General features: G+C 46.4%; 1 protein-coding gene across 2 annotated transcripts in view; it reads left to right on the top strand.

The window, feature by feature from the left end:
* Window positions 1-23,705, top strand: part of LOC133499019 (single-stranded DNA-binding protein 2) — a 69,655-nt gene that overhangs the window by 26,549 nt on the left and 19,401 nt on the right. For both annotated transcript variants that reach the window (XM_061816474.1, XM_061816473.1), the window contains exons 2-4: window positions 6,148-6,220; window positions 9,219-9,280; window positions 10,484-10,568. In XM_061816474.1, the coding sequence (XP_061672458.1) occupies window positions 6,148-6,220; window positions 9,219-9,280; window positions 10,484-10,568 (220 nt within the window). The remainder of the gene's footprint in view (window positions 1-6,147; window positions 6,221-9,218; window positions 9,281-10,483; window positions 10,569-23,705) is intronic.

Below are 23,705 nucleotides of genomic sequence, written 5' to 3'. Positions count from 1 at the left end.
CACTCGCGGGGTTGTCCTCGGCGGGGGGGCTGGCTTGATCACCGCTCACTCTTTTGCGCGCTTCGCTTCTGGGTTTGGACCCAAGTCGTCTCGGGGACGGGCCACGGGGCAGCTGGAGCGAGGTCGGCGGACTGGAAGCGTGTCGGCTCTTTTGGGCCTGTTGAAACTCACGCGTGAGGCAGACAACTAAATTGAAATGTGCTGTATAGCTTCCGAGATTCCACTTGTAAGACACTTTCCCTTTAAATGTTCTACTAGTGGCGGCACGGCGGATTAGCTGGTAAAGCGTTGACGTCACAGTTCTGAGGTCCCGGGTTCAATCCCGGCCCCGCCTGTGTGGAGTTTGCATGTTTCCTCCAGGCACTCCGGTTTCCTCCCACATCCCAAAAACACACAACATTAATTGGACACTCTAAATTGCCCCTAGGTGTGATTGTGAGTGCGACTGGTTTGTCTCTATGTGCCCTGCGATTGGCTGACAACCGGTTCAGGGTGTACCCCACCTCCTGCCCGTTGACAGATGGGATAGAATCCAGCACGCCCAGCGACACTTGGGAGGATAAGCAGCAAGGAAAATGGCTCAATGGGTATTTTTCTTATTTAAAAACACATTTTTTTTCTGGAGCAGAGTATATATATATATATATATATATGACCATCCAAAATGATTGCAACACTTGTCAGCGTCACTTGGGTCGCACTTGAAGATTCGACCCTATGCTGATTTTTCAATTAATTTCATCTTTTAAAGTATGCTCAGAGAGGAATGGTGAAACGGAAGGAGAACATGTCCAAGTATTTTTGGATAGGCAGCGAGAGAGAGGGGTGGGGGGGTGGGGGGGGGGATGGTGAATTCCATGGCCGCCTCCAAACTTGATTTAAATGCACGGTAACGACGCACACATAAATCAGGCATCAACCTCTCGTCTCTCTGTCTGAGCGCTATCTCTTTTTTTATTAAACACACAGCAACTTTGGGAAGAGCTGGAGTCGGACTGATAAGCAAAAAAATGAAAAAAATATAAAAAAGCAACACACGAGAGCATTTGGCTAGCGCTTAAAATTGACCAAATGTTAACGCGTTCCTGCTAATTTCCTTAAAAGACGCAGACAAAAAAAGATGTCAAAAACATTAACGTCGCTCCCGCTGCTCCCCCCCCGGGTTGTTAATTTCCCACTTGTTCACCTAATAAAAAGCTCCCGGCGACGCGGAAGTGGACTGACAGACGGTCGGAATACAGAGCCGAGATAAGCTCGGAGGGATTAGCGAACGGGCGACCGTTTGAAGTTGCGAATCCGCCATTTTTGACATCATCAACTGAGAGAATTTACGGCTTTGGCCGTGAAACAAACCGTCAGTTTGAATCATCTTTGCGCTAGCGATCGCGGAGGAGGCGTGGGGGGGGGGGGGAGCCAGAATCTTGTTACATTACAGTTTTTGTTGTTAAATTTGAGCTCTGACCTGGTCATCTGTGGTAGACTCAAGGAGACCACTTAGCCCGAGTCGAGGGCCCAACGGTCCGCCTCCTCTTCCTGAGCGCGAGGTGCCGGCGTGGAAGTGGAGGAGGTGAAGCGGTTGCAGAAGCTCCCCTCAGTGACCCCCCGCCCCCCCCCCCCTTCCGTATTCAACTGTCTGGGTGCTCTCCGACTCGCAATCTTATCAAATTCATATTTGGATCTCGCACTTATCCTGGCCCGACGCCGCGTTAAGAAACCGGCGAAGCCAGACGGCCGACTTTGTTTTGTTTGTTTGCCGGCGACACTATCTCGTCTGCTGTGACAAGCAAATCAGATTTGGATTAACTCAGTGAAGTTTTTTTCTACAGGAAATACAAGAAAAAAAAATCAAAGAGAAGTTTAAAGAATAATATCAAATACGATAACACTGTTTAGAATAGTAGAGGACATGTATGAGGGCAGCAGAACAGCGGTGAGATGTGCCATAGGTGTGACAGAAGAACTTAAGGTGGAGGTGGGACTGCATCAGGGATCCGCTCTGAGCCCCTTCCTGTTTGCAGTCGTAATGGATAGGCCGACAGACGAGGTTAGACTGGAATCCCCTGGACTGTGATCTCCGCAGATGATTTTGTGATCTGCAGTGAAAGCAGACGCGCTGTTGTGACCTCCTTCTACACTCGAACGCAAAGTTCTACACAGCTTCTGCATGAAGGTGTAACTTTCCTGTACCTGCTTTGGAGTAGTGACACTGTATTAAACGCGTATTAGTTGATTTCCAGAATTTGAAGTTATGAGATGTGAGAACAAGGAAGAAGTCGTTCTATGTTGAAGTCACAAGTCAGGAAGCTGACATTTTACATTTATCTTACACGAGACCAAAAACGGCGTGACGGTGGATCAGCTGAAAACCGTTGACCTCACAGTTCTGAGGTCCCGGGTTCAATCCTGGACCCGCCTGTCTGGACTTTGCATGTTCTCCAAGTGCCTGCCTGGGTTTTCTCCGTGCACTCCAGTTTGCACCGACATCCTAAAAACATGGAACAATAATTGGACACTGTAAATTGCCCATAGGTGTGATTGTGAGTGCGGCTGTTTTTCCTCCATGTGCCCTGCGATTGGCTGGTGACCAGTTCAGGGTGTACCCCGCCTCCTGCACAATGAGAGCTAGGATAGGCTCCAGTGCTCTCGGAAACCTTGTGAGGATTAGCGGCAAAGAAAATGGATGGATGGATACTGCAAAAACAACTCAGTTCCCTTCTTAAATGCGGGAATACTGTCAGTTGGTTAAAAAGCAGTGCTGGGAAATCTTTGCGTTCAAGTAACTTCAATACTTCATGGCCAAAAGTCGCCACATACTGAAATTTCCCATGCAATGGATTATACACTAGTTACCTAAAGCGACGCTAGTAGAAGATACATCGAAGCTGAGGACCCGGATTTATGTGGATACTTGTTTTGTTTGTCATCAAGAGTTGCTCCACCGTATATGTTCCAATATATGTTGCCGAAAGCATTTTACTACCCACAGCAAAACCGATGCTGTTCATTAGCTTGTCAACTGCCTTTTGCAATGTCTTTTTTAGCATTCAGCTAAAGGCAAAGCCAAGTGGGTGATTTTAGATGCACGACGTCACTACAATATTTTTGTTTGACATTTAATTTGACACCAAACCTCAACTTTGAGTGGCAGTAAACAGGTCGAAGCCTCTTGTTTGAAGAATCTTTCTCTATATCTGCTGCTCGTTCCGTCGAGTTCATACAGCACTTGTGCCTCGAATTTTTGCTCGCAAGTCAAAAGTAAAAAATTGTCCCATTCGTGACTCGTATCTTGAAAATCCCTCGTATCACAAGGCAAGGTAAGGAGTGAAAGTTATATCAGAAAAATGCACTTTAAAGTGAAGTACAGATACCTGAAAAACATTATTACTTGCCAACAATTTTTTGGCGGGGCACTACAGTGGTCCAGCTGGTAAAAGGGTTGGCCTCACAGTTCTGAGGACCTGTGTTCAATCCCGGCCCTCCCTGTGTGGAGTTTGCATGATCTCCCCGTGCCTGCGTGGGTTTTCTCCGGGTGGGCACTCCGGTTTCCTCCCACATCCCAAAAACATGCAACATCAATTCGACACTCTAAATTGCCCGTAGGTGTGATTGTGAGTGCGGCCGTTTGTCTCGATTGTCTGATAACTAGTTCAAGGTGTACCCCGCCTCCTGCCCGTTGACAGCTGGGATAGGCTCCGGCGCTCCCCGCGACCCTCGTGAGGATAAGCAGCATTAAAATGGGTGGCTGGAAATCTTTGGAGGCTGAATGATCCTTGAAAGCTACAGTTTCATTGTCACCGATGTTGAAAACAAATGTATGTTCCCGACATTTGCTTCAACACCGGTTTTGACTGAAAACAAAAGCGACTGATGGGAACTATTTGTTACCCGTAAAGTGGAAAAACTGGTAGGGGGTGGGGCAGGTGACCGGGGGACACGTCTTCGAGGTGTAGAGAGATGTTCTTTGTTTCGTTGACTTTCCGCGCGTTTTTGTCTTCGCTACAACTAAAGAGAGTGACGGCGGGGTTGGAAGGACGGGATAGCGCCGTGCGCCTGCTCTGGTCATTAAACAAACACGGGGCGCAGGGTGAAATGGATGTTGGCTCAGGGACAGCAGGAAACTGAAGAGCGAGTGACAAAGGAGATGGATGGGAATGGAGGAGGAGACGTACCTGTGCGCACAGCAGAAAGGTGCACAGTCCATCATCTTCGAGACAGGCAGACAGTCTGGGGACTTTATTTTTACTTCCAGTTAAGAGGTGTCTGGAGCAGATTCCGCAGAGCTGGTAGCACCTCTCGAATGGGCTTCGAAGTGCACGCCGGTGTACGATTATGCTGCGTTCACACCGACTCGTGCGACCGCGGTCGCCGGAGTTGTGTCTGCACCGAATGCGAATTCGTTTCATTTGAAGCCTCACGTAACCGGAACCAGTTGTGGATGCTCAAAGTGAAAGATGTCAGAGTTCAAGGGCCAGTCTCCGGGGATGTCTCGAAGACGTCTCCCGGACTGATTACAGTCAGAAATAACAACTTTCATTATTGTAGTTCTTACTCTAACTGTAACATATTCTTCATTTGTTTTCAGAATTAATCACTTTTCAGTTTAGATTTTTTATTTTTTTTTTTTTTGTAAATGTGTTTGTGGTCTTGATAACATAACGCGCCCGGTGCAACCAGCACACTTTTGTTATTCTGTATAACGCAACCTCTGTACACAAATGTGCCCCGGTGGTGACTGTTGTTTTTCTTATGGAGAACTACCGTCTTAACGCCCAATCATGGCTCCAGAGAAAGCAAGTTGCTCGTTGAAAGCTATTCTGTACTTTTGCTCATAAAAAAAGGCTGGGGGCCGAGTCGCTACAGATATGGCAATGCACTCCCGTACTCTACTACTAAAGCATACATTTCAAGCAAATTTATCTTAAATCTAAAACTATTTTATTATATAAAGTATTTAAACTATACATGTATTTCTACCATGCAGTTTATTATCAGGAAAAGCTAAAAAAAAAAAATGCTTGAAAAGGCCCATTTTTTTAGGCTTGGAACACATTATTTCTTTTTCCATTCATTGTAATGGGAAACATCAATTCGGTTTTCGAACAAATCACTTCTCGAGCCGTTTTCTGGAACGCATTGTCGTCGCGAACCCCCAACATCAAAACGGGCATCATTGCCACATTTGAGCCCCGCCTCTGTCTGCATCCTGCACTCATGTACTCCTACCTGCTAATATTGATTTGTTACCACCGAAACCCTCACGAGAAGAAGTGTGAACAGCCACATGTCTGGTGGTGATGATGATGTGGGAACATCATGTCTATAAATATCATCTTTTTCAAAGTCTGCCCACTCTCGCTTTAAATCCTCTGATGTCTCCTTATATAAAGTATTTAAACTATACATGTATTTCTACTATGCAGTTTATTGTCAGGAAAAGCGAAAAAAAAATGCTTTAAAAAGGCCAATTTTTTTAGGCTTGGAACACATTATTTCTTTTTCCATTCATTGCAATGGGAAACATCGATCCGGTTTTGGAACAAATCACTTCTCGAACTGTTTTCTGGAACGGACTGTGGTCGAGAATGATATTGGCATCAGCAGTATGCCAAAAGACGTCAAAACAGCGTCATAATCTGCTATTTGTCGGCGAAAGGCAAACCAAAAAAGTGGTGGGGTTTTCTCACCAGTCTTTTCCCCCAAAAGTTTAAAATAGTACTGTTAATATGGAGGATGTGATTGGTTAACATGCAATGTTTTATCACTAGAGATGTACAATACAGTATAAACATGACGGTAGGAAAATGTTACTAAGCAAAAAAAAAAAAAAAAAAAAAAGCTTTAAAAATCGCAATTTTTTAGTTTTGGAACGCATTATTTCTTTTTCCATTCATTGCAATGGGAAACGTCGATTCAGTTTTCGAACAAATCACTTCTCGAACCGTTTTCTGGAACGGATTGTGGTCGAGAACCGAGCCGGCGCTGTACTTGTTGTTATTGTCACGCGTTATTATGTCATTTGTTCCTCACATGATTTGCACTTTGCGACGGGACTGCGGCACACTTGCACATCGGATCTTTTAATGATGAAATATAATGCGGACATAACAGAACTGACTTATTCCATCACCGTTGTCCCTTTTTGTCCAGGTTAGCGCTGTACGTGTATGAGTACCTGCTACATGTGGGAGCCCAGAAGTCAGCACAGACCTTCCTGTCGGAGGTAAGTCACAAGGATGTCGGGCACGTTCTGACTGATCGACCGACCGTATTAGCCGGGACGAAAAAGTGCTGACCCGACGCTTTGGTAGCAGCAGATAAGCACTTTAAAAAAGACCAAAAAAATTAACATTTGCGTTGCATTTACGCCGCAGAACTGGAGCCAGCGCGCTTCGAGCGTGACGTCTCCAAGCTGGCATCCTTTCTCTGACATCACTGGCTGATCTCCTCAAAAGCTCATTCTCGTCCTTTGTGGCCACCTTTCTTCCTCCCTCGCTCACTTGCGTCTTTATCTCTACCTCCATTACTCTTCCTCGGATGCGAGCGTGTCCTTGCCGTGCGTGATTCAGCCGAGGTAAAAAGGTGACGAGGTGAAAGGGGGGTCAGCGGATTGCGGTGGCGGGTCTTAAATAACGTAAATTACCATTTTAGAGGACGGCGGATCGGGGGGCTGGAGGAAGGGAAGAACAAAGCGAAGGAGGATGGAAAAGGTTACATCATCCGCTGGCGCCGATTCTCATCATTCTAACTTTATGTGTGCGCAAAAGCGCCGACGCTCTCGCCGCCTTACTCGCTCTCCCCTCGCCACATGTGGAGGATGAAAAGGAGAGGCGGCGTCGGCTCGAATGCGGGAATGCATCAGCCAAGAGCGCAACAAGTGTAAAACACAACGCGGCGCGCGAGCTCGACGTCGCCGCGGCGCGGATCGCGGGATGGAGCCGAACGCAACTTTAAGGGCCTCTCATCCGACCTTTTTATCAGCCACATCTGTTTGTAGGTTATCCGCCGCCCCGGGAACTGCACCAGACTGAAATACTAAAACAAAAAGCGTGTTGTACCAACATACTAACATTCTACAGAGTATTGTGGAGATGCAAAAAAAAAAAAACAGCATCCATCCATCTATCTATCTATAACTCCCCGCTTATCCTCACGAGGGTTGCTGGAGACGATCCCAGCTGTCAACGGGCAGGAGGCGGGGTACACCCTGAACGGGTTGCCAGCCAATCGCAGGGCACATCGAGACAAACAGCCGCACTCACTGTCATGAACCAGCGTGGAGATGAGGACCCAAATGCAGGACTCTGCGACAGAGGCATCATGTCCAGTGGGTTTTATTGCAGAAGTATTGTCCGCACCCGGTGGCCTGGTGCGAACTCAATGAACAGGCAAATGCCCGTGAGGAGGAGGATCCAAATGCAGGACTCCGAGACAGAGGCATCATGTCCAGTGGGTTTTATCGCAGAAGGTGCAAATGCAATGAACTGGCAAATGCCGGTGACATAAACTTCAACATAAATGCATGGTCAATTAACATGCCGAATGCGCAACAGCTGTGACGAGTGCCAGAGGTGGAACCGCCCAGAGCGGTGACCAGGCCACGCCCCTCCTCAATCACACCGAGGGGCGATTTAGAGTGTCCAATTAATGTTGCATGTTTTTGGGGGTGTGGGAGGAAACGGGAGTGCCCGGAGAAAACCTACACAGGCACGGGAAGAACATGTAAACTCCACACAGGCGGGGCTGGGATCGAACCCGGGTCCTCAGAACAGTGAGGCCAACGCTTAACCAGCTGATTCACCGTGCCGCCGCAAAAAAAAAAAAAAAAAACAGATCTCAAAGAAAAGATTTTGGCATTTGGTAGACATTTCAAGCTCCCATGATTTCCCAATTAGTTTGACCTCTATCAAAATCTTTAACCGCCTCATCATATTTACACATGCAATTTATGAACTACTTTTGGAATCAGAAATCAAGGATGATGGGCTTTTCCAACTATTCTTATTTGGTAACACAAAAAAAAAAAAAACTGGTTGTAATAGCCCAATGTTATCATTTATGAAATTTTGGTACAGATTTGAACAAAAAAACAAAAATCATGAAAGTTGATACACATAATTTGCCTCCGCGGGCCACATGAAATCATGCGGTGGGCCAGCTCTGGCCCCCGGGCCTTGAGTTTGACACCAGTGATTTAAAAGGTTTAAAACATTCCCCTCAAGTTGTTATATCACGTTGGAACTGAGAGACGTGCCTTTTTTTTTTTTTTTTTTTTTTTTCAATTTGAGGAACTAGATTGTAATGTGTTTGGCCACAGCGCATTCCAGATGAACGTTGCAAGTCAACAAACGTCTTTGCCGGAGCTGTCGAAGCACGCAAAGAAGAGAGAGACACTTCCTTCCCCTCCCGCTTCAAAGCAAAAATCCTTCCTTCATAAGTCTCGGCGCGACCTGTAACCGGGGGTCAGGACGGTCTGACTGAAATCGCCCAAATGTTCGTTCGACCGTTCTCGCGTCCCTAAAAACCGATGACTCAGCCTTCTTGGACGCAAATCAAATGTTTAGAACGTTTAGAAAGCGCCACGACAACCGGGAATTTCCGAACGAGACAAGGTACGGTGATGACGCTGACGACGGCGAGTCTTTAAACGCAGGTCACGTGAACGTGAATCCGTTTCAAGTACACGTGATGATGTCGTCGGTGACCTTCGCCGGGTCGGTTCGTGCAGGACTCGGTCCGCACCGTTCCGACGTGGCCGCCGACGCGAAATCCTCCCTCGCGGATTACTTAGTTAGCTCGAGAGTAAGCGACTAGCCACAAAGTAATCTTGCAGTATTTGGCCGGCCCAAGAGAGCGACCGACTAGCTTGATTGTACTTGTGGAGGTCACAGTTCATTATGAAATGATGAATCAAATGATCTGATCTGAAGTTTTGCTTTTTCTTTGGTGTTTTTTGTTTTGTTGTTGTTTTGACATTGAGACAAAAAGGACAAAGAGGGATCTTTGATGACGTTTGGGGTGTTCACTTGTACTTCTCGGGCTACTACTCATCTATTACGTCATCTCACCGCAACACAACCTCGGGTTGTTGTCACTGAGATCTCAGAAAAAAGACCGACCCGTCCGGTTCCGATCTTTATCTCTCCTGTAGCATCATTTGTCTGGTGGGCTGTTTTTTTGTAGCTGAAGCAAATTGTTATCTCCTCTCCTGGTTTGTCCAGATCCGATGGGAGAAGAACATCACGTTAGGAGAACCTCCGGGGTTTCTCCACTCTTGGTGGTGGTAAGTTTTTGTCTTTCACAATTCCAGGTCACTTCCTTGGTGTGGATCAGGGGTGCTCGACGCGTCGATCGCGAGGCGGTTTTGGTCGATCGCGACCGAAGACGGCAGCCGTGTTTTTCTGACCTTTAGCTCACTGCGCATGTGCAAACGACGACACTGAGTAGAGCGAAACACGCTAGTCAGCGAATTCCGCCGCTATTTTAAGTTTATGGCAAATACGACACCGACATTGCGCCAAAAGGTGAGCTGAGAATGAGAAAAGTGAACGAACTAAAATCCAGCAGTCACTTTTCGCACATCAGCGAAAGCCGCCACCGAAGCATCGTTCCGGGTTCGTCGCATCATCGTTAATAACGAGAAGTCCTTCAGAGATGGAGCTATGTTAAAAGACGCATAGCTGACTCATTGTTCCCATCTTTTAGAAATAAGGCGGAAATATTATCTTCAAAATAAAGCTCTACCGCTGTCAAGGAGTACAATTGGTCCACGATGTTGTGTTGCGCAAAATTGGCTCGTGCGGTTATGCAAGGCACACAAACATACATTAACACTTAAAGAATCCTCAATATACCATCCTTCAATTTTCTTTGTCGCTTATCCTCATGAGGGTCACGGGGAGGAGCGCTGGAGGCTATCCCAGCTGTCATCGGGCAGGAGGCGGGGTGCACCCCGAACTGGTCGCCAGCCAATCGCAGGGCACATACAGACGAACAACCATTCGCACTCACAATCACACCTTTGGGCAATTTAGAGTGTCCAATTAATGTTGCATGTTTTTTGGGATGTGGGAGGAAACCGGAGTACCCGGAGAAAACCCACGTAGGCATGGGGAGAACATGCATACTCCAGACAGGCGAGGCCGGGATCGAACCCGGGTCCTCAGTACTGTGAGGCCAACGCTTTACCAGCTGAGCAACCATTGGTCATTCTCCCCCCCTCACCCCCGGTCAATTGTGAGAGGCTGGCTACTTGAAAAGTAGATCTTGGGGCAAAAAAAGGTTGGGCACCCCTGGTGCACATATTATTTACCCAAGTCACACCACACCCGTCATCTCAATAAAGTTTGAAATCCGAAAGGTCATGGGTCAACAAGGTGCGTGATGGATCTTTCACTAAAAACAGATATAGGATATGAATATATCATTGATTATATATCATCAGATTGTATAAATGAGATGTCATGCGATGTGTTGTGTGTTGCAGTGTTTTCTGGGACCTGTACTGTGCGGCACCGGAGAGAAGAGACACTTGTGAGCACTCCAGCGAGGCCAAGGCCTTCCACGACTACGTGAGTCCACGACGGCCCACGTGGGCATTACTTTTGCGCTCTCGTCCTTTTATTCATGACGGATGATTCCACGTTATCTAGGGGAGGGGGGACGGGACTAAACCACAACCCTGATCTGATCTCTTTGTCGGCACGAACGCATTGTCACCCTCCGATGTTTCAAACGGGGGTACAAACCATTTAGCTGTTTAACTTTCCGCAGCAAGCATTATCTTTTTTTTTTTTTTTGTGATAAATTATGCCCGAGTGATCAAAGGATAAAGAGAAGTACATAAATTGGGAATCGCATCGGGACGCCGGAGCGCACGATTCCCACAGGTGCTTGAAATCGTTGGCGGAGGAATGCTTGAATTTGGGGCTACCTTTCGTGTTTCCTTCGCATCTGTAGTCTGAAGAATATTAAGAGCCAGATGGAGAGTGAAAATGAACCCAAATTATTGATATTCTGGCCAAATATGGAGTTGAAGTGATGTTTTTAGTCTTGGAACGGACATCTTTGGGTTGAAAATGGCAGAAGAAATCGTCAAAACGAAATCAAAAGTTCTCGTAACGTTCAGCATTTTTATTTTAACACATCAACGTTGCTTTTTCCTTTCCTTTTTTCATTTCATATTCGGGTTTCGGAGTCACTGACGGTGTAGTGGTACACATGCCTGCCTCAGGTGCGGGCAGCGTGGGATCGATTCCCGCTCAGCGATGGTGTCGACATCTGCCCTGCGACTGACTGGCCAACAGTTCAGGGTGCAGTCCGCCTTTCGCCCGGAGCTAGCTGGGATAGGCTTCGGCTTTCCTGTGACCCTTGTGAGGATAAGCGGATTGGATAATGGATGGAAGGATGGATTAGGGCACAGGTGTTAAACTCAAGCCCCGGGGGCCAGATCTGGCCCGCCATGTGATTTTATGTGGCCCGCGAAGCCAATTCTAGAGCGTCAATTTCCATGATTCTTGTAAAAATTTGAACCAAAATGTCAAATTGTCATATACCATAAGTGATACAGTTGAGATATTACAAGCATTTTTTTTTTGTTACCAAAAGCGAATAGTTGAAAAGCACATTACCCTTGATTTCTGATTCCAAAACTACTTCATAAATTGATGATGTAAATTTGATGAGACGATTAAATATTTTTGTTCCACGGTCATAACGGCCCCTCTGAGGGAAACTGGAGCGACAACGTGGCCCGCGAGAAAAACGAGTTCGACACCCCTGGATTACGGTTTCAGTTCTACGTTTTCAATCGATCAGCTCCCTCCAGCTACTTGTGTCTTGTCCGGGTGTGCCTCGTTGTCTCGTCAGTTTTTAGTTCCCTGCTTCCTTTCATTCCGTTTGCCCTATTTACCAAAAAGTAGATTGCTGTAGATTTTTGCAAATGTAGAAAAAATGTGTTGTAGTACTTGGCTTAGGCACTGTTGAGTCTGTCATATTTGTCACAGGTTGGAGCACGAAGACAAAAAATTTAATAGATGATATGTTAATGGTGGTTAGCCGAAAAGCCATTATTCATACCTCTAAAATGTTTTGTGTGTGTGTGTGTGTGTGTTCTAGTATGCATTGACAGTGTTTTATTTTATTTTTTTTATTCAGTATGTGACATAAATGAAGAACTGACAAACCTGTGAATATAATTCCGAGCAATGCCCGGCCGGATCAGACAAATTTTCTCTTACAATCGCACTCCGTCAGACTGCTGCTATAAAATCTTGCTGAATCTCGGCCAGACAGTGACAAAACGACGCGCCGTGTGTTCCGACAGCACCGTTTCCCGTCTTTTACGATCTCGGGGCTTTATCTTGTCAAATCAAACACTGCCGGACCAGAAACCGTGTCACCGGTTAATGCAACTGAACCCGTTACTATGGCGATGACAACAACAATGGCTCTCGCCAATGTTTTGTGTGGTGGTGGTGGTGGGGGGGGGGGGGGGTAATATGTGTATTGGTTGTCTCCGGTTCTCAGGAGAAGACCGCTTGAGGTATATTCACATGCTTTTAATTGGATACAATTCACTAGCAGGCAACAAAATGTGATGTAGCCTGGCAAGCTATTGCTAGCGCTCAAGGTTGTGCGTAAACATGCTGGCGTTAGGACGACTCATGCGCAAAAGTTTTGTCAAACATTGATTTGTGTACGTGGATAAATGTTTGGCAACGACAAGCACGGGAGGGAATTCACGTCATCCGAGCCGCTTATCCTCACAAGGGTTGCGGGAAAGCTGGAGCCTATCCTAGCTAGCTTCGTGCGAAAGTCGGACAGTCGCAGGGCAGATATCGACACCATCGCTGAGCGGGAATCGATCCCGCGCTTGGCTGCACCAAAGGCGGGCGTGTGTACCACTACACCATCAGCGACTTGGGAGGGAATTCCCCGGTCGCAATACGCAATCCTATTGATCGACGTCAAGGGTGGAGAGTTGTCGTTGATCTGTCACACTACACGGAAGATACCACCCCACCCCACCCCCAGGCCCACACCCACCCAAAAAAACCAAACGTGCTCGACTTTTGATTTTGCCGTCACTCTACAAGAAGATAAAACCATGCTAGGCCCAATCTGGGAAATAGCGAATCGGGCCAACATCAGGGCTAAAATCCCGCAGTCTGATCCCGGCGTAAAAGGACGGACGGAACGTTTTGTTTTTTTTTTCTTTTCATTTGCCTGAGGGGAGAACGAAAAGTGCATTGACGGTCTTCAGTCCCCTGTTCTTCCTGTGCTGCCTCCCGGTCTGACTCATCACATTTTCCTGGATCGGACTTTATTGAGACGTATAGTGGGAAGCGCACAGGTCAGGACTTTCTGCCGAGCCCAGCAGGATCTTCCTAACTCCCCACATCTCCTTTTTCCGCGTTATCCCTCCTTCTTTTTTACTCCCGCCATCCTGCGGAGCTGCAGCGGGCTCTCGACTCGCGTGGTGACGTGCGCGCGCGCGCCCGCCCGCCTGCCCGTGTGCGCTGGGGCAGGTGATGCCGCCGGTGCCGCCGCCGAGCCGAGCCGGGTGATGAATAGTCGCTCCAAGGACGAGGCGGCCGTGCGGTGATGTCATCGCACGGGAGCTGGAGGGCGGCGTGACCTCCGTTCTCAGGGACAGGAAAGAAAGAAAGAGAAAGAAAGAAAGAAACGGGAAAGTAAGATACATAAATATGTAAATAGGTGATTAAAGAAGCATGTGCACACCCCCGCAAAAAAATATTGTATAGAGCTCGTGCACCTACGTCATAAATTCACGTGACTTTTGTTTACGTCGCCATATTGCCGGTCGAACAAAGGATTGTTCAATGCTAAGACGGTTGGAGACGACATGAAAATACATCTCAAAGAGTTTTGTCTGATACTGTTAGACATTTTAGAAGGTGATAATAAATGAAAGTACGTGGAAAAATGAGATAAACTCGGCATAGAGGACCTGCATTTAATGCCAAAGTCGATAAGAAATTGGACTCTTAATTCGCATCCGCTTGTCTTGGACAACTGGATCTAGATGTGTATCTGGTGAGTAAGTCGTCGAGATTTACACGGAAATGACTCCTTGTTTTACACAAACTCGCATTCATTAAGTATGATTGAAAATAAAAAGAGAGGACGGAGTGGTCATCACGAAATGTAGACGGAAGCGAGTGCGGCCACACAACCTACGTAAACCTCTGCGACGCAGTTTATTTTTTTTTTTAAACACGCATTGTTCTCAAACGAGCCAATTTTATGTTATTATAAATACTTTTTGGTAATTTGAGATTGAGAAGAATAATTCCGACCCGAAATGAAGCGATCGCTACACAGTCGTGTGTATTTTGGTCGGTCACCATCCATTACGTTTAATTGGCGAAATCCATCGGTATTTTCTGGTCTTTTCAGCTGGTATTCCGTAGAATGACCTCTTTGAACATCTGTCTCGTCTGTTGTGACAACCAACAGCACAACGGGTCTTCTCCTCGGGTTCAATGTCGAGCGGCTCCGTTTGACAGGCAATATGGCGGCGTGAAAATGGTGACGTCACATGCACGAACTCTGTATGGTGTCTTCTCCTCTGATCAGAATCATTTTAAGAATCACTCAGAATCGATCGTAACAATTAATTTTTAACATTTCCCGCGGGGATGTAAATCAGACAAGCGCGATTCGACCGTACTGTCGTAATGACTGTAATTAGACGGGGGTCCGATTCACGCGACGGCGTCAATTCCCGTCTGGTACTGAGATCCAATCGCAAGTACGATTCCGTATCTGTTGCTCAATTCCAACCAATGAAAAGAACGGCGGGGGGGGGGGGGGAAGACAATGTAGCTACACTTTTTTTTTTTTTTTTTTTTTTTTGGGTTGCTGGTGTCTCTCCTGTCGTTTCTTTACTTTGACACTGATGGAGCTTTTAATCAGACCTTGTGAATGTAATTACCTGCTGCTAATAAGCCAGTGAAGTCCTAATTAATACCGGTGTAAATTTCTGCCTCTTATCCTCTTTTGTCTTTGACTTCTCTTCTCGGGCTCATCGCTCGTTCTTTTCTTTTTTCGAATCACGTGGCTGCGGACGTTTGGAATCTACTGCAGCCGCGGAGAAGGAAGGCTTCCCCTTTCCAGAGCTTTGCGAGCGAGATGCAACGTTATTGATTTTTTTTTTTTAAACTTCAGCCGGCGCTGCTCGGGCATCAGATTTGCCGTTCGGCGTTCCGTTAAGTGCTTTGTAAATCGCGTTCTCCGACGGACGGGTTCCATTTGCGAGCGTCCGCCGCGATGCCATCAAAACAGAAGTTATTTTTGAATTCTCTGTCCAGATATGACCTCATTTCATTTCATTTCTTAGTGTTGGCTCTTCAAATATCGGCGATATTGTTGTAAAGGTAACGACTGATTTAGTTTGTAATGTATTGTACATTTTAAGAAAATGTAAACAAAAGCTTGATGTGGCAGTTTTATCATAATATAATTTCATAATGTCATTTCTTGCGTACCCGCCTCACTGTTCTGCCTTAACAGTTTGTCAAGTCCGTTAAACTTCTTCAGAACTGACGGGAGAACTAGCGTTAGCGTGTTGGGCTGAGCGCGCCACCCGACTCCTGAATTGAGATTATCAGCGTCTGACACTCGTACTGCTCGTGTGGACAAGCCCTGATAAGGACGTGCTTATTAACGGAAACGAACTGTTGGTTGAAAAAGTTTCCCTCGGAAAAACAACAACAACAACAAAAAAGCTTAAAAAGACAACCGTGTGTCTTTAAGGGTCCAACTCCATTTTGTCAGGGTCCATAGTGTGGTTATGGTTTCCTTTAAAGTGCATTACGACTCTGAAACTGTATAACTGCGTAATTACCTCACCATGTTATTACATTTTACACAATTAGAAGTCAGGGAAAATTGTGGCACGGTGGCTCAGCTGGTAAACCGCTGGCCTCACAGTTCTGAGGTCCCGGGTTCGATCCCAGCCCCGCCTGTGTGGAGTTTGCATGCTCTCCCCGTGCCTGCGTGGGTTTTCTCCGGGTACTCCGGTTTCCTCCCACGTCCCAAAAACATGCAACATTAATTGGACACTCTAAATTGCCCGTAGGTGTGATTGTGAGTGCGGCTGTTGTTTGTCTCCATGTGCCCTGTGATTGGCTGGCGACCGGTTCAGGGTGCACCCCGCCTCCTGACCGTTGACAGCTGGGAGAGACTCCAGCATTCCCCGCAACCCTTCTGAGGATAAGCGGCAAAAGAAAATGGATGGATGGATGGATGGAAAATTGTCTTTTTTTTTAACTTTTGGGTAGATTATCTTTTGTCTTTTATCTTTTCTTTTCTTGCGTTCCCCCCCACTCCTCGCCCTATTTGGCGTAAAGAGACACAAGAGTCCAAAAATATAATCATATTCATTCAAGATAAAATGTCGACATTATAAAAGTTTTTGTGTGTTCGGCACTTCTGATAGTTTTAAGCAGGGAACGTACGTGACGGTTTGAAGCGGCTGAGAAAATGAATCATTGCTCCGATATTTTTGGATGGAACCAAATCATCTTCTTCTTCTTTTCCTTTCGGCTTGTCCCGTTAGGGGTCGCCACCATCTTAGATGAACGCATATTTGTTTGGCACAGTTTTACGCCGGACGCCCTTCCTGACGCAACCCCTCTGCGTCTACTCGGGGAGATTTGGGTGGAACCAAAAAAATAATAATCATAATAAAGTCAGTTACGCGTCCTGCGTAACGTTACGTTTTACGATTTGGGAGAGGACTAAAAAGTTAAAAGCGAACTGGACTAAAATATACAAATTCCCATGGCGAGCGAGCGCGGATGACGTTTTGGAGCAAATTGGAATCAAAATGTGGTTGGAGGAATTTTCTTTTCTCTCTTCACAGTGTGACTTTGTGTACTGTAAACTTTTCTTCCCGACCCATAATGCATCAGGTACAGCCGTCCCTCCTCTCTAATCATCCGACACCGGATTGTAGTTTTCCCTGGCCCAGAACCTTTCTCATGTCATTTCTTGCTTCCTCGTAGAAATGAAGTTGGGCTTATTTTTCATTTTTGACTTGTGTTGTGTTTGAAGGACAAAAAGGTGTTAACGGGGAGTTAGGAGGTCCTCCAGGGACCCCCGTTTTTTTGGGTTTGGCTGAAGTTTGATCGTCTCGTTCTTGTCAGAACCCGTCCTGCTGCTTGCCATAGTTGCTGCTCGCCAAATTGCCACAAGCACAATTTTTTTAGCTTTTGTTTTTGGACATTGGGTCAGCCAGTCAGATGTTTTGAGTGAGTCCACGGCTGTTCTGGAGAGAAGCTCTCACTGGAAAAAAAAAAAAAAAAAAAGTGCCATAGAAAATTCAGATGTTTTTAATTATTAATGTTTTACACCGGGACAGGTCGGAATCATATTTGTGTTGTTGTTTTAGGAGTCCGAAATTGTTGTGAAATGTCAAACCATAATGTTGCATTACTGGATTACTAATACTGTATTATTAACATTGCAGTTTTGAAATAATCATATTCATTTGATATAATTTTTTTTTTGTCACAACAGCTTTTGTAAAAAAAATATCCTGTTTGAGGTGATATCACAAAATTCACACCCTCAACTTTGACCTGCGAGTGTGTTTGTTGCGTTGTGCGAAGTAACCAGAAAGGACACAGAGACCCTGTTGTCTCAAAGCATTGTGGGTAACAAGCCGCTTGCAACCAGTAGTGAACTCAGGGGGTGGCGGGGGGGGGGGGGGGTGGGCTTAGCGGAGACCCCCAGTCTGTTTCCAAGGAAACAGAGCCATCTCTCCTCCTCTCTCCATCCTCCAGTGTTCCTTGGCACTGTTGAGAAAGACGAAGAGGAGGAGGAGGAGGAGGAGGAGGAGGAGGATGGAGACGTGCAGGTGACTCACTGTAGCATCATCGCCATGGCGATGAGGAGCAGGGGGCTGAGTGAGGGGTGGGGGGGATAAAAAAAAATGGAAAACTCCATAGTTGGAGCTGAGATGGAATTGCTTTTCCCGATCGCCTTCGAAGCAGCCGAACGAGCGCCCTCCTCGTCCTTGTTCTGCTCTTTATTCGGTTCTCCTCATACGAACGTATGAGTAGACTTCCCTTCTTTTATTACCATTTCTTCCAACCCCCGCCCCACCCCCCCACCCCAAGACGCCCCCCCCCCCCCCCCCCCCTTGGCTTTCAACTCGTTTTCGCAGCGAGCGCGTGTTTGGACATGTACGTAGTGGGTGGGTGGGTACGGTTATTATTATTATATTATTGCCAGCGCTGACATGTGCACGCCTGAAAACTGGAACCACAATAATGGGGAGACTGTCAAAAGTTTGTGGGGGAAAAAAATATGTGTTAAGGTCATTTCTTATCAAAAAGGGTTTTCATTTTAATTTGAGTTTGGTTAATATAATCTAAGGTAATAAACGCATAGCCGCAAAGCTATTATGTATTTTTATGTCACATCGCAAAATGCTATCTTGCTCGAGTGAAGTTGGAACCAGGTTGCTTACGTTCTCTTTGAATTGATGCCTTAAAAGTCTTATCCATCCATTCATTTTCTTTGCCGCTTATCCTCACGAGGGTTGCAGGGAGTGCTGGAGCCTATCCCAGCTGTCAACGGGCAGGTGACGGGGCACACCCTGAACTGGTCGCCAGCCAATCGCAGGGCGCATAGAGACAAACAGCCGCACTCACTCTCATGAACCAGCGGCGCGGAGGAGGATCCAAATGCAGGACTCCGAGACAGAGGCATAATGTTCAGTGGGTTTTATTGCAGGAGTAGTGTCTGTACCTGGTGAACGCAAAGGCTCCAACATGAATACATGATCAATTAACACACCTGAGCTGGTCGCCAGCCAATCGCAGTGCGCATAGAGACAAACAGCCGCACTCACTCTCATGAACCAGCGGCGCGGAGGAGGATCCAAATGCAGGACTCCGAGACAGAGGCATAATGTTCAGTGGGTTTTATTGCAGCAGTAGTGTCCGTACCCAGTGAATGCAAATGCTGGTGATGTAAATTCCAACATGAATACATGATCAATTAACACACCTGAACTGGTTGTCAGCCAATCGCAGGGCACATGGAGACAAACAGCCGTACTCACAATCACACCTACGGGCAATTTAGAGTGTCCAATTAATGTTCCATGTTTTTGGGATGAGGGATGAAAGCGGAGTGCCCACCCGGAGAAAAGCCACGCAGGCACAGGGAGAACATGCAAATTCCACACAAGAGGGTCCGGGATTGAACCCAGGACCTCAGAACTGTGAGGCCAACGCTTTACCAGCTGGCCAATCTTAAGAAGCAAAAAAAAAAATGCTCTTTGAAACGAAATTTTGTGTCCATGCCTGTCAGAAAAAATGTTTTTTTTTCGACAAGAAAATACAATTTGCTGCTCGATATCAATTTAAGAAATACGAAGTTATTCACACGTTATTATTCGAGACGATTTTGAGTCGGCTACCGGAATATGAAAATATTCGCTACGTGCAGCCCTGATCGGCTCAGTGGCAGGGAATCAAACCTGTGCGCGAAAGTCAGCGGCAGTTAACACGACGCGAGGGTACTCCGACAAGTACTGTACGGCGTGTCTTAATGGCAGGCTGTAAGTATGTAGCGCACAGTGACGCAGCAGGCTCTCCATCCCAAGCTGTGGCTGTAATCTCCCTCGTCTCCGCTCTGCTGCGTCTCTCCCCCTTATCTCCTCCCCTCCCTCCCCCCTCGAGCGTGGCCAAGCCAAGTGAGATAGAGACTCGCGCTGAAGTGCGACTCTCCAGCACCGCGCCGGCTATCATTTGCAGCCCGTCGCGTGGATCTGACAGCGCATCAGCCCCGCGGCGCTGCCTCCCGTCTCACGCGGGCCGTCGCTGGCCGGAGATGTTTACAGGGGTCGATAATGACATTGGTGATAAACAAGGAGTCCCCCCCCTCCCCTCCATCCCGACCCCTACCTTCACTGAGTAGCTGATAGCGTCCCGCCTGCGATCGCCCCGTCGGGTCAAGTCAGGTAGATCGGGATCGTTGCCGCCATTACGGCTGATTATCAAACGAGAGGGCTTCATTTTCTCCTGAAAGAGATAAAAAGTGAAAAAAAATGGAAGAAATCGAGTTGCCGAGGCCAGAAACTTTCTGTTGCCCGACATCATTTGAAATCTCGTCCCTTCTGTTACAACCGCTCAATTAGAATTGAATCAAATCCATCCATTTTCTTAGCCGCTTATCCTCACAAGGGTGGCAGGGAGTGCTGGAGCCTATCCCAGCTGTCAGCAGGCAGGAGGCGGGGTACACAACTGAACTGGTCGCCGGCCAATCGCAGGGCACATAGAGACAAACCGCCGCACTCGCCGTCATGAACCAGGACCCAAATGCAGGACTCCGAGACAGAGGCATCATGTCCAGCGGCTTTTATTGCAGGAGTAGTGAATGCAAATGCCGGTGACGTAAACTCCAACATAAATACATGATCAATTAACACGCCAGATGCGCAACAGCTTTGACGAGTGCCAGAGGTGGCACCGCCCAGACCGTTGGCCAGGCCACGCCCCTCCTCAATCACACCTAGGGGCAATTTTAGAGTGTCCAATTAATGTTGCATGTTTTTGGGAGGAAACCGGAGTGCCTGGAGGAAACTCACGAACATGCAAACTCCATACCGGGGGGGCTGGGCTTGAACCCGGATCCTCAGAGTGTGAGGCCGATGCTTTTCGAAGCTGACCGCCGCATTATTTCAATTTCCAAATGTGTTTCCAGGCCATTGATTTAATGCTGCATTTATTCTTTTAAATTGCCGTCATTTTTAATTGGTATTCAGTACTTAAAAGAATAAATCGAGCACTTCAAGTACACATCCTAATTGAATCGTGTACTTAGCTGGGAACAAAATAACGCTCATTGGGAACCCAAATAATTAAGCCACTGATGACCGCGTTCAGAATCGCACCCTTTTTTTTTGCAAATCAAAGTGCAAAAATGAGACCGATCCAACTTTCGGAAAACGCCCGCAAGATTCCGACCCGAGAAACGAGCGGGCCGAGCCTGCGCCGCGCAGGAAGCGCTGACGCGCTCGGGGCCTCGCGGGGGCCGCCGTTGTCACTCGCCGCAAACGTGTTGACGTGTTTTCCAAGCACTTCCTTTGTCGCCGCTTGAGAAGTTAAATGCTACAAATATGTACCAAAACGGAATATTTTTTTTCCTTGCTGTACTTATTGTCGTTATTGCCCGTAGCATCTGGCTTGTGGAGCTTTTGAAAAAATGTTTTAAATAGTTTAAGCGCCAGAGGGCAAGTATTTTGCAGCATGTTCAAATATTTCTCATCACCGCAGGAGACTGACATGCTGTGTACTTGCAATTAATCTGCAACGCGTTCATCATATCCTATCCGGTGCGTGCGAGTGTGCCAAACTTGTAGCATCTCCTTTTCCCTCTCGCGCTCAGGAAGTGGACTAATGGCGTTTTAGAGGACGGTGGGAGCGGGGGAAAAAAGTGTGTGTGTGGGGGGGGGGGGGGGTGGAGTTCCTTCCTGTGTGGTGGGAGTTGTTTGAAGAGCTCTTCCATTGCAGACTTTGTACTGAACCTCTATTTTCGTAGAGCGCGTCAAGTACGCCGGAGCACGGTTTTGATTTCCGCGCAAGCGCAAAGACCGACTTGTGCCGGGCGAACGGTCGCCGGAGGGAAAATATTGAAGTCTCCAGTGGTTTTTCATCAGCTCATTCTGGATTTAATAAGGCGACCCGCAGACGTTCGCAGAACGCGGAGTCCTCTTTTTCTCCGTGCAGGACTATTTGTGCCGGTCTGAAATGGGTGGAAAGAACAGGAGACTCTTCCGTCACATAGAACACCAGACACCTTCCCCCAACTGTTCCACCCCCTTGGACCCGTTTCTTCACTTCCTTACCACACTCACCATTGCTTGTTATTGTTGACCCCAACTACTTGAAGTCGTCCACCCTCGCCATCTCTTATCTACCTATATCTATCGCTATATCTACTATAAACAGGAAGGGGCTTAGCGCGGATCCCTGATGCACACCCACCTCCACCTTAAATTCTTCTGACACACCTACAACACATCTCACCACTGTTTTATAAACTTTGCCTTTCATCCTAGCAAAGACTCTTCTGTCACATAGATCACCAGACACCTTTCGCCAGCTGGACTTGGACTTGTTTCTTCCCTTCCTTACCATGCTCACCATTGCTCTGGATAGTTGACCCCAAGCATTTGAAGTCGTCCACCTTCGCTCTCTTCTCCGTCCGCCCCTCTCATTCCCGCAGATAAATTCTTTTTTCCTTCGGCTAATCTTCATTCCTCTTCTTTCCAGTGCGCGCCTCCATCTTTCTAATCGTTCCTCCGCCTGCTCCATGCGCATTGACTGTTTATTACAAAATATTACAATGCAATAAACGCTTCAAGTCATATACGGAGGCAGTGTCGCTAACGTTTGTGTCCACTTCAGATAAAAGTGCCAATTATCAACGATTTTAGTTACAAATTCACTTGACCGACGAGGCAAACTGCTAAATGCTGCTACCTCTCTAAATGAAAAAAATTAATTAATAATAAATAAATAAATAAACTGCCCCAAAAAATCCCAGCACATTAATGCAGCTGATGAATGCGTGCTTAATAGGGTCACCCTCAATTAACCGCCATCTTAACTCATTTCCTTTGGTGTTTAATCAATTAAGCCCATTACCGTTTAAACTCTGACAGGAATAATCCTCAATCACTTATTCATCATATCAGCTATGTCTTATCAAGCAGGTGAACTAATTAAATAGCACTTCAAATGCCAGCATGATATGTTGTACATTACGATATACAAATACGAGCAATTATTCTTATTCCTAAACCGAGACAAAATAATTTTTCATAACAAATGGGACACGTTCCCATTGCGATGCCCACGCTTCCCGCGATGCAGCAGCCAATCAGATTGCGAGGGGGCGTGTCCTGCCGAGAACACAAGTGGAATTCCTGATAACGCATCAATATGTCAGTGATTACTTCAAATAAAATTGGTGTGTTTTGCATCATGAAACGTCATTGTGGTTGCTGTTGTTTACAATTATGTAATTTTATATTCAAAACAAAACTTACCAGGTGGAAATATTTCGGATAATTGTGATCATTTCAGTCTAGAAATGTGAAGTCTGTAACGTTTTCCTACCATTTTATGTTTAGTCCTAGTCATGTTTCTACTCTATTGTACATCTCTGTACTCAATACTTCAACATGAACGTCATGTATATTAAAAGTAGTGATAAAACATGTCATATTAACCAATCATATCTTCCATATTAACAGTAGTATTCTAACGTTTTGGAGGAAAATATAGGTAGGAAGACCACACCACTTTTTTGGTTTTCCTTTCTCCGACAAATAGGTGATTATGACGCTGTCTTGATGGCTTTTGGTATACTGCAGTCGGTTCTCGACAACAACAACAACAATCTGTTCCAGAAAACGGTTCGAGAAGTGATTTGTTCAAAAACCAAATTGATGTTTCCCATTACAGTGAATGGAAAAAGAAATAATGCGTTCCAGGCCTAAAAAATTGGGCTTTTTAAAGCATTTTTTCTAGCTTTTCCTGATAATAAACTGCATAGTAGAAATACATGTGTAGTTTAAATACTTTATATAATAAAATAATTTAAGAAATATATATATTTTTACAAACAAAAGTGCAGAATAGCTTTAAACAAGACAAAAA

Source organism: Syngnathoides biaculeatus, chromosome 4, assembly GCF_019802595.1.
Source record: "Syngnathoides biaculeatus isolate LvHL_M chromosome 4, ASM1980259v1, whole genome shotgun sequence".
Lineage (NCBI taxonomy): Eukaryota > Metazoa > Chordata > Actinopteri > Syngnathiformes > Syngnathidae > Syngnathoides > Syngnathoides biaculeatus.
Note: the sequence above shows the minus strand (reverse complement) of the source record. Positions and strands in the feature narration are given on the sequence as shown.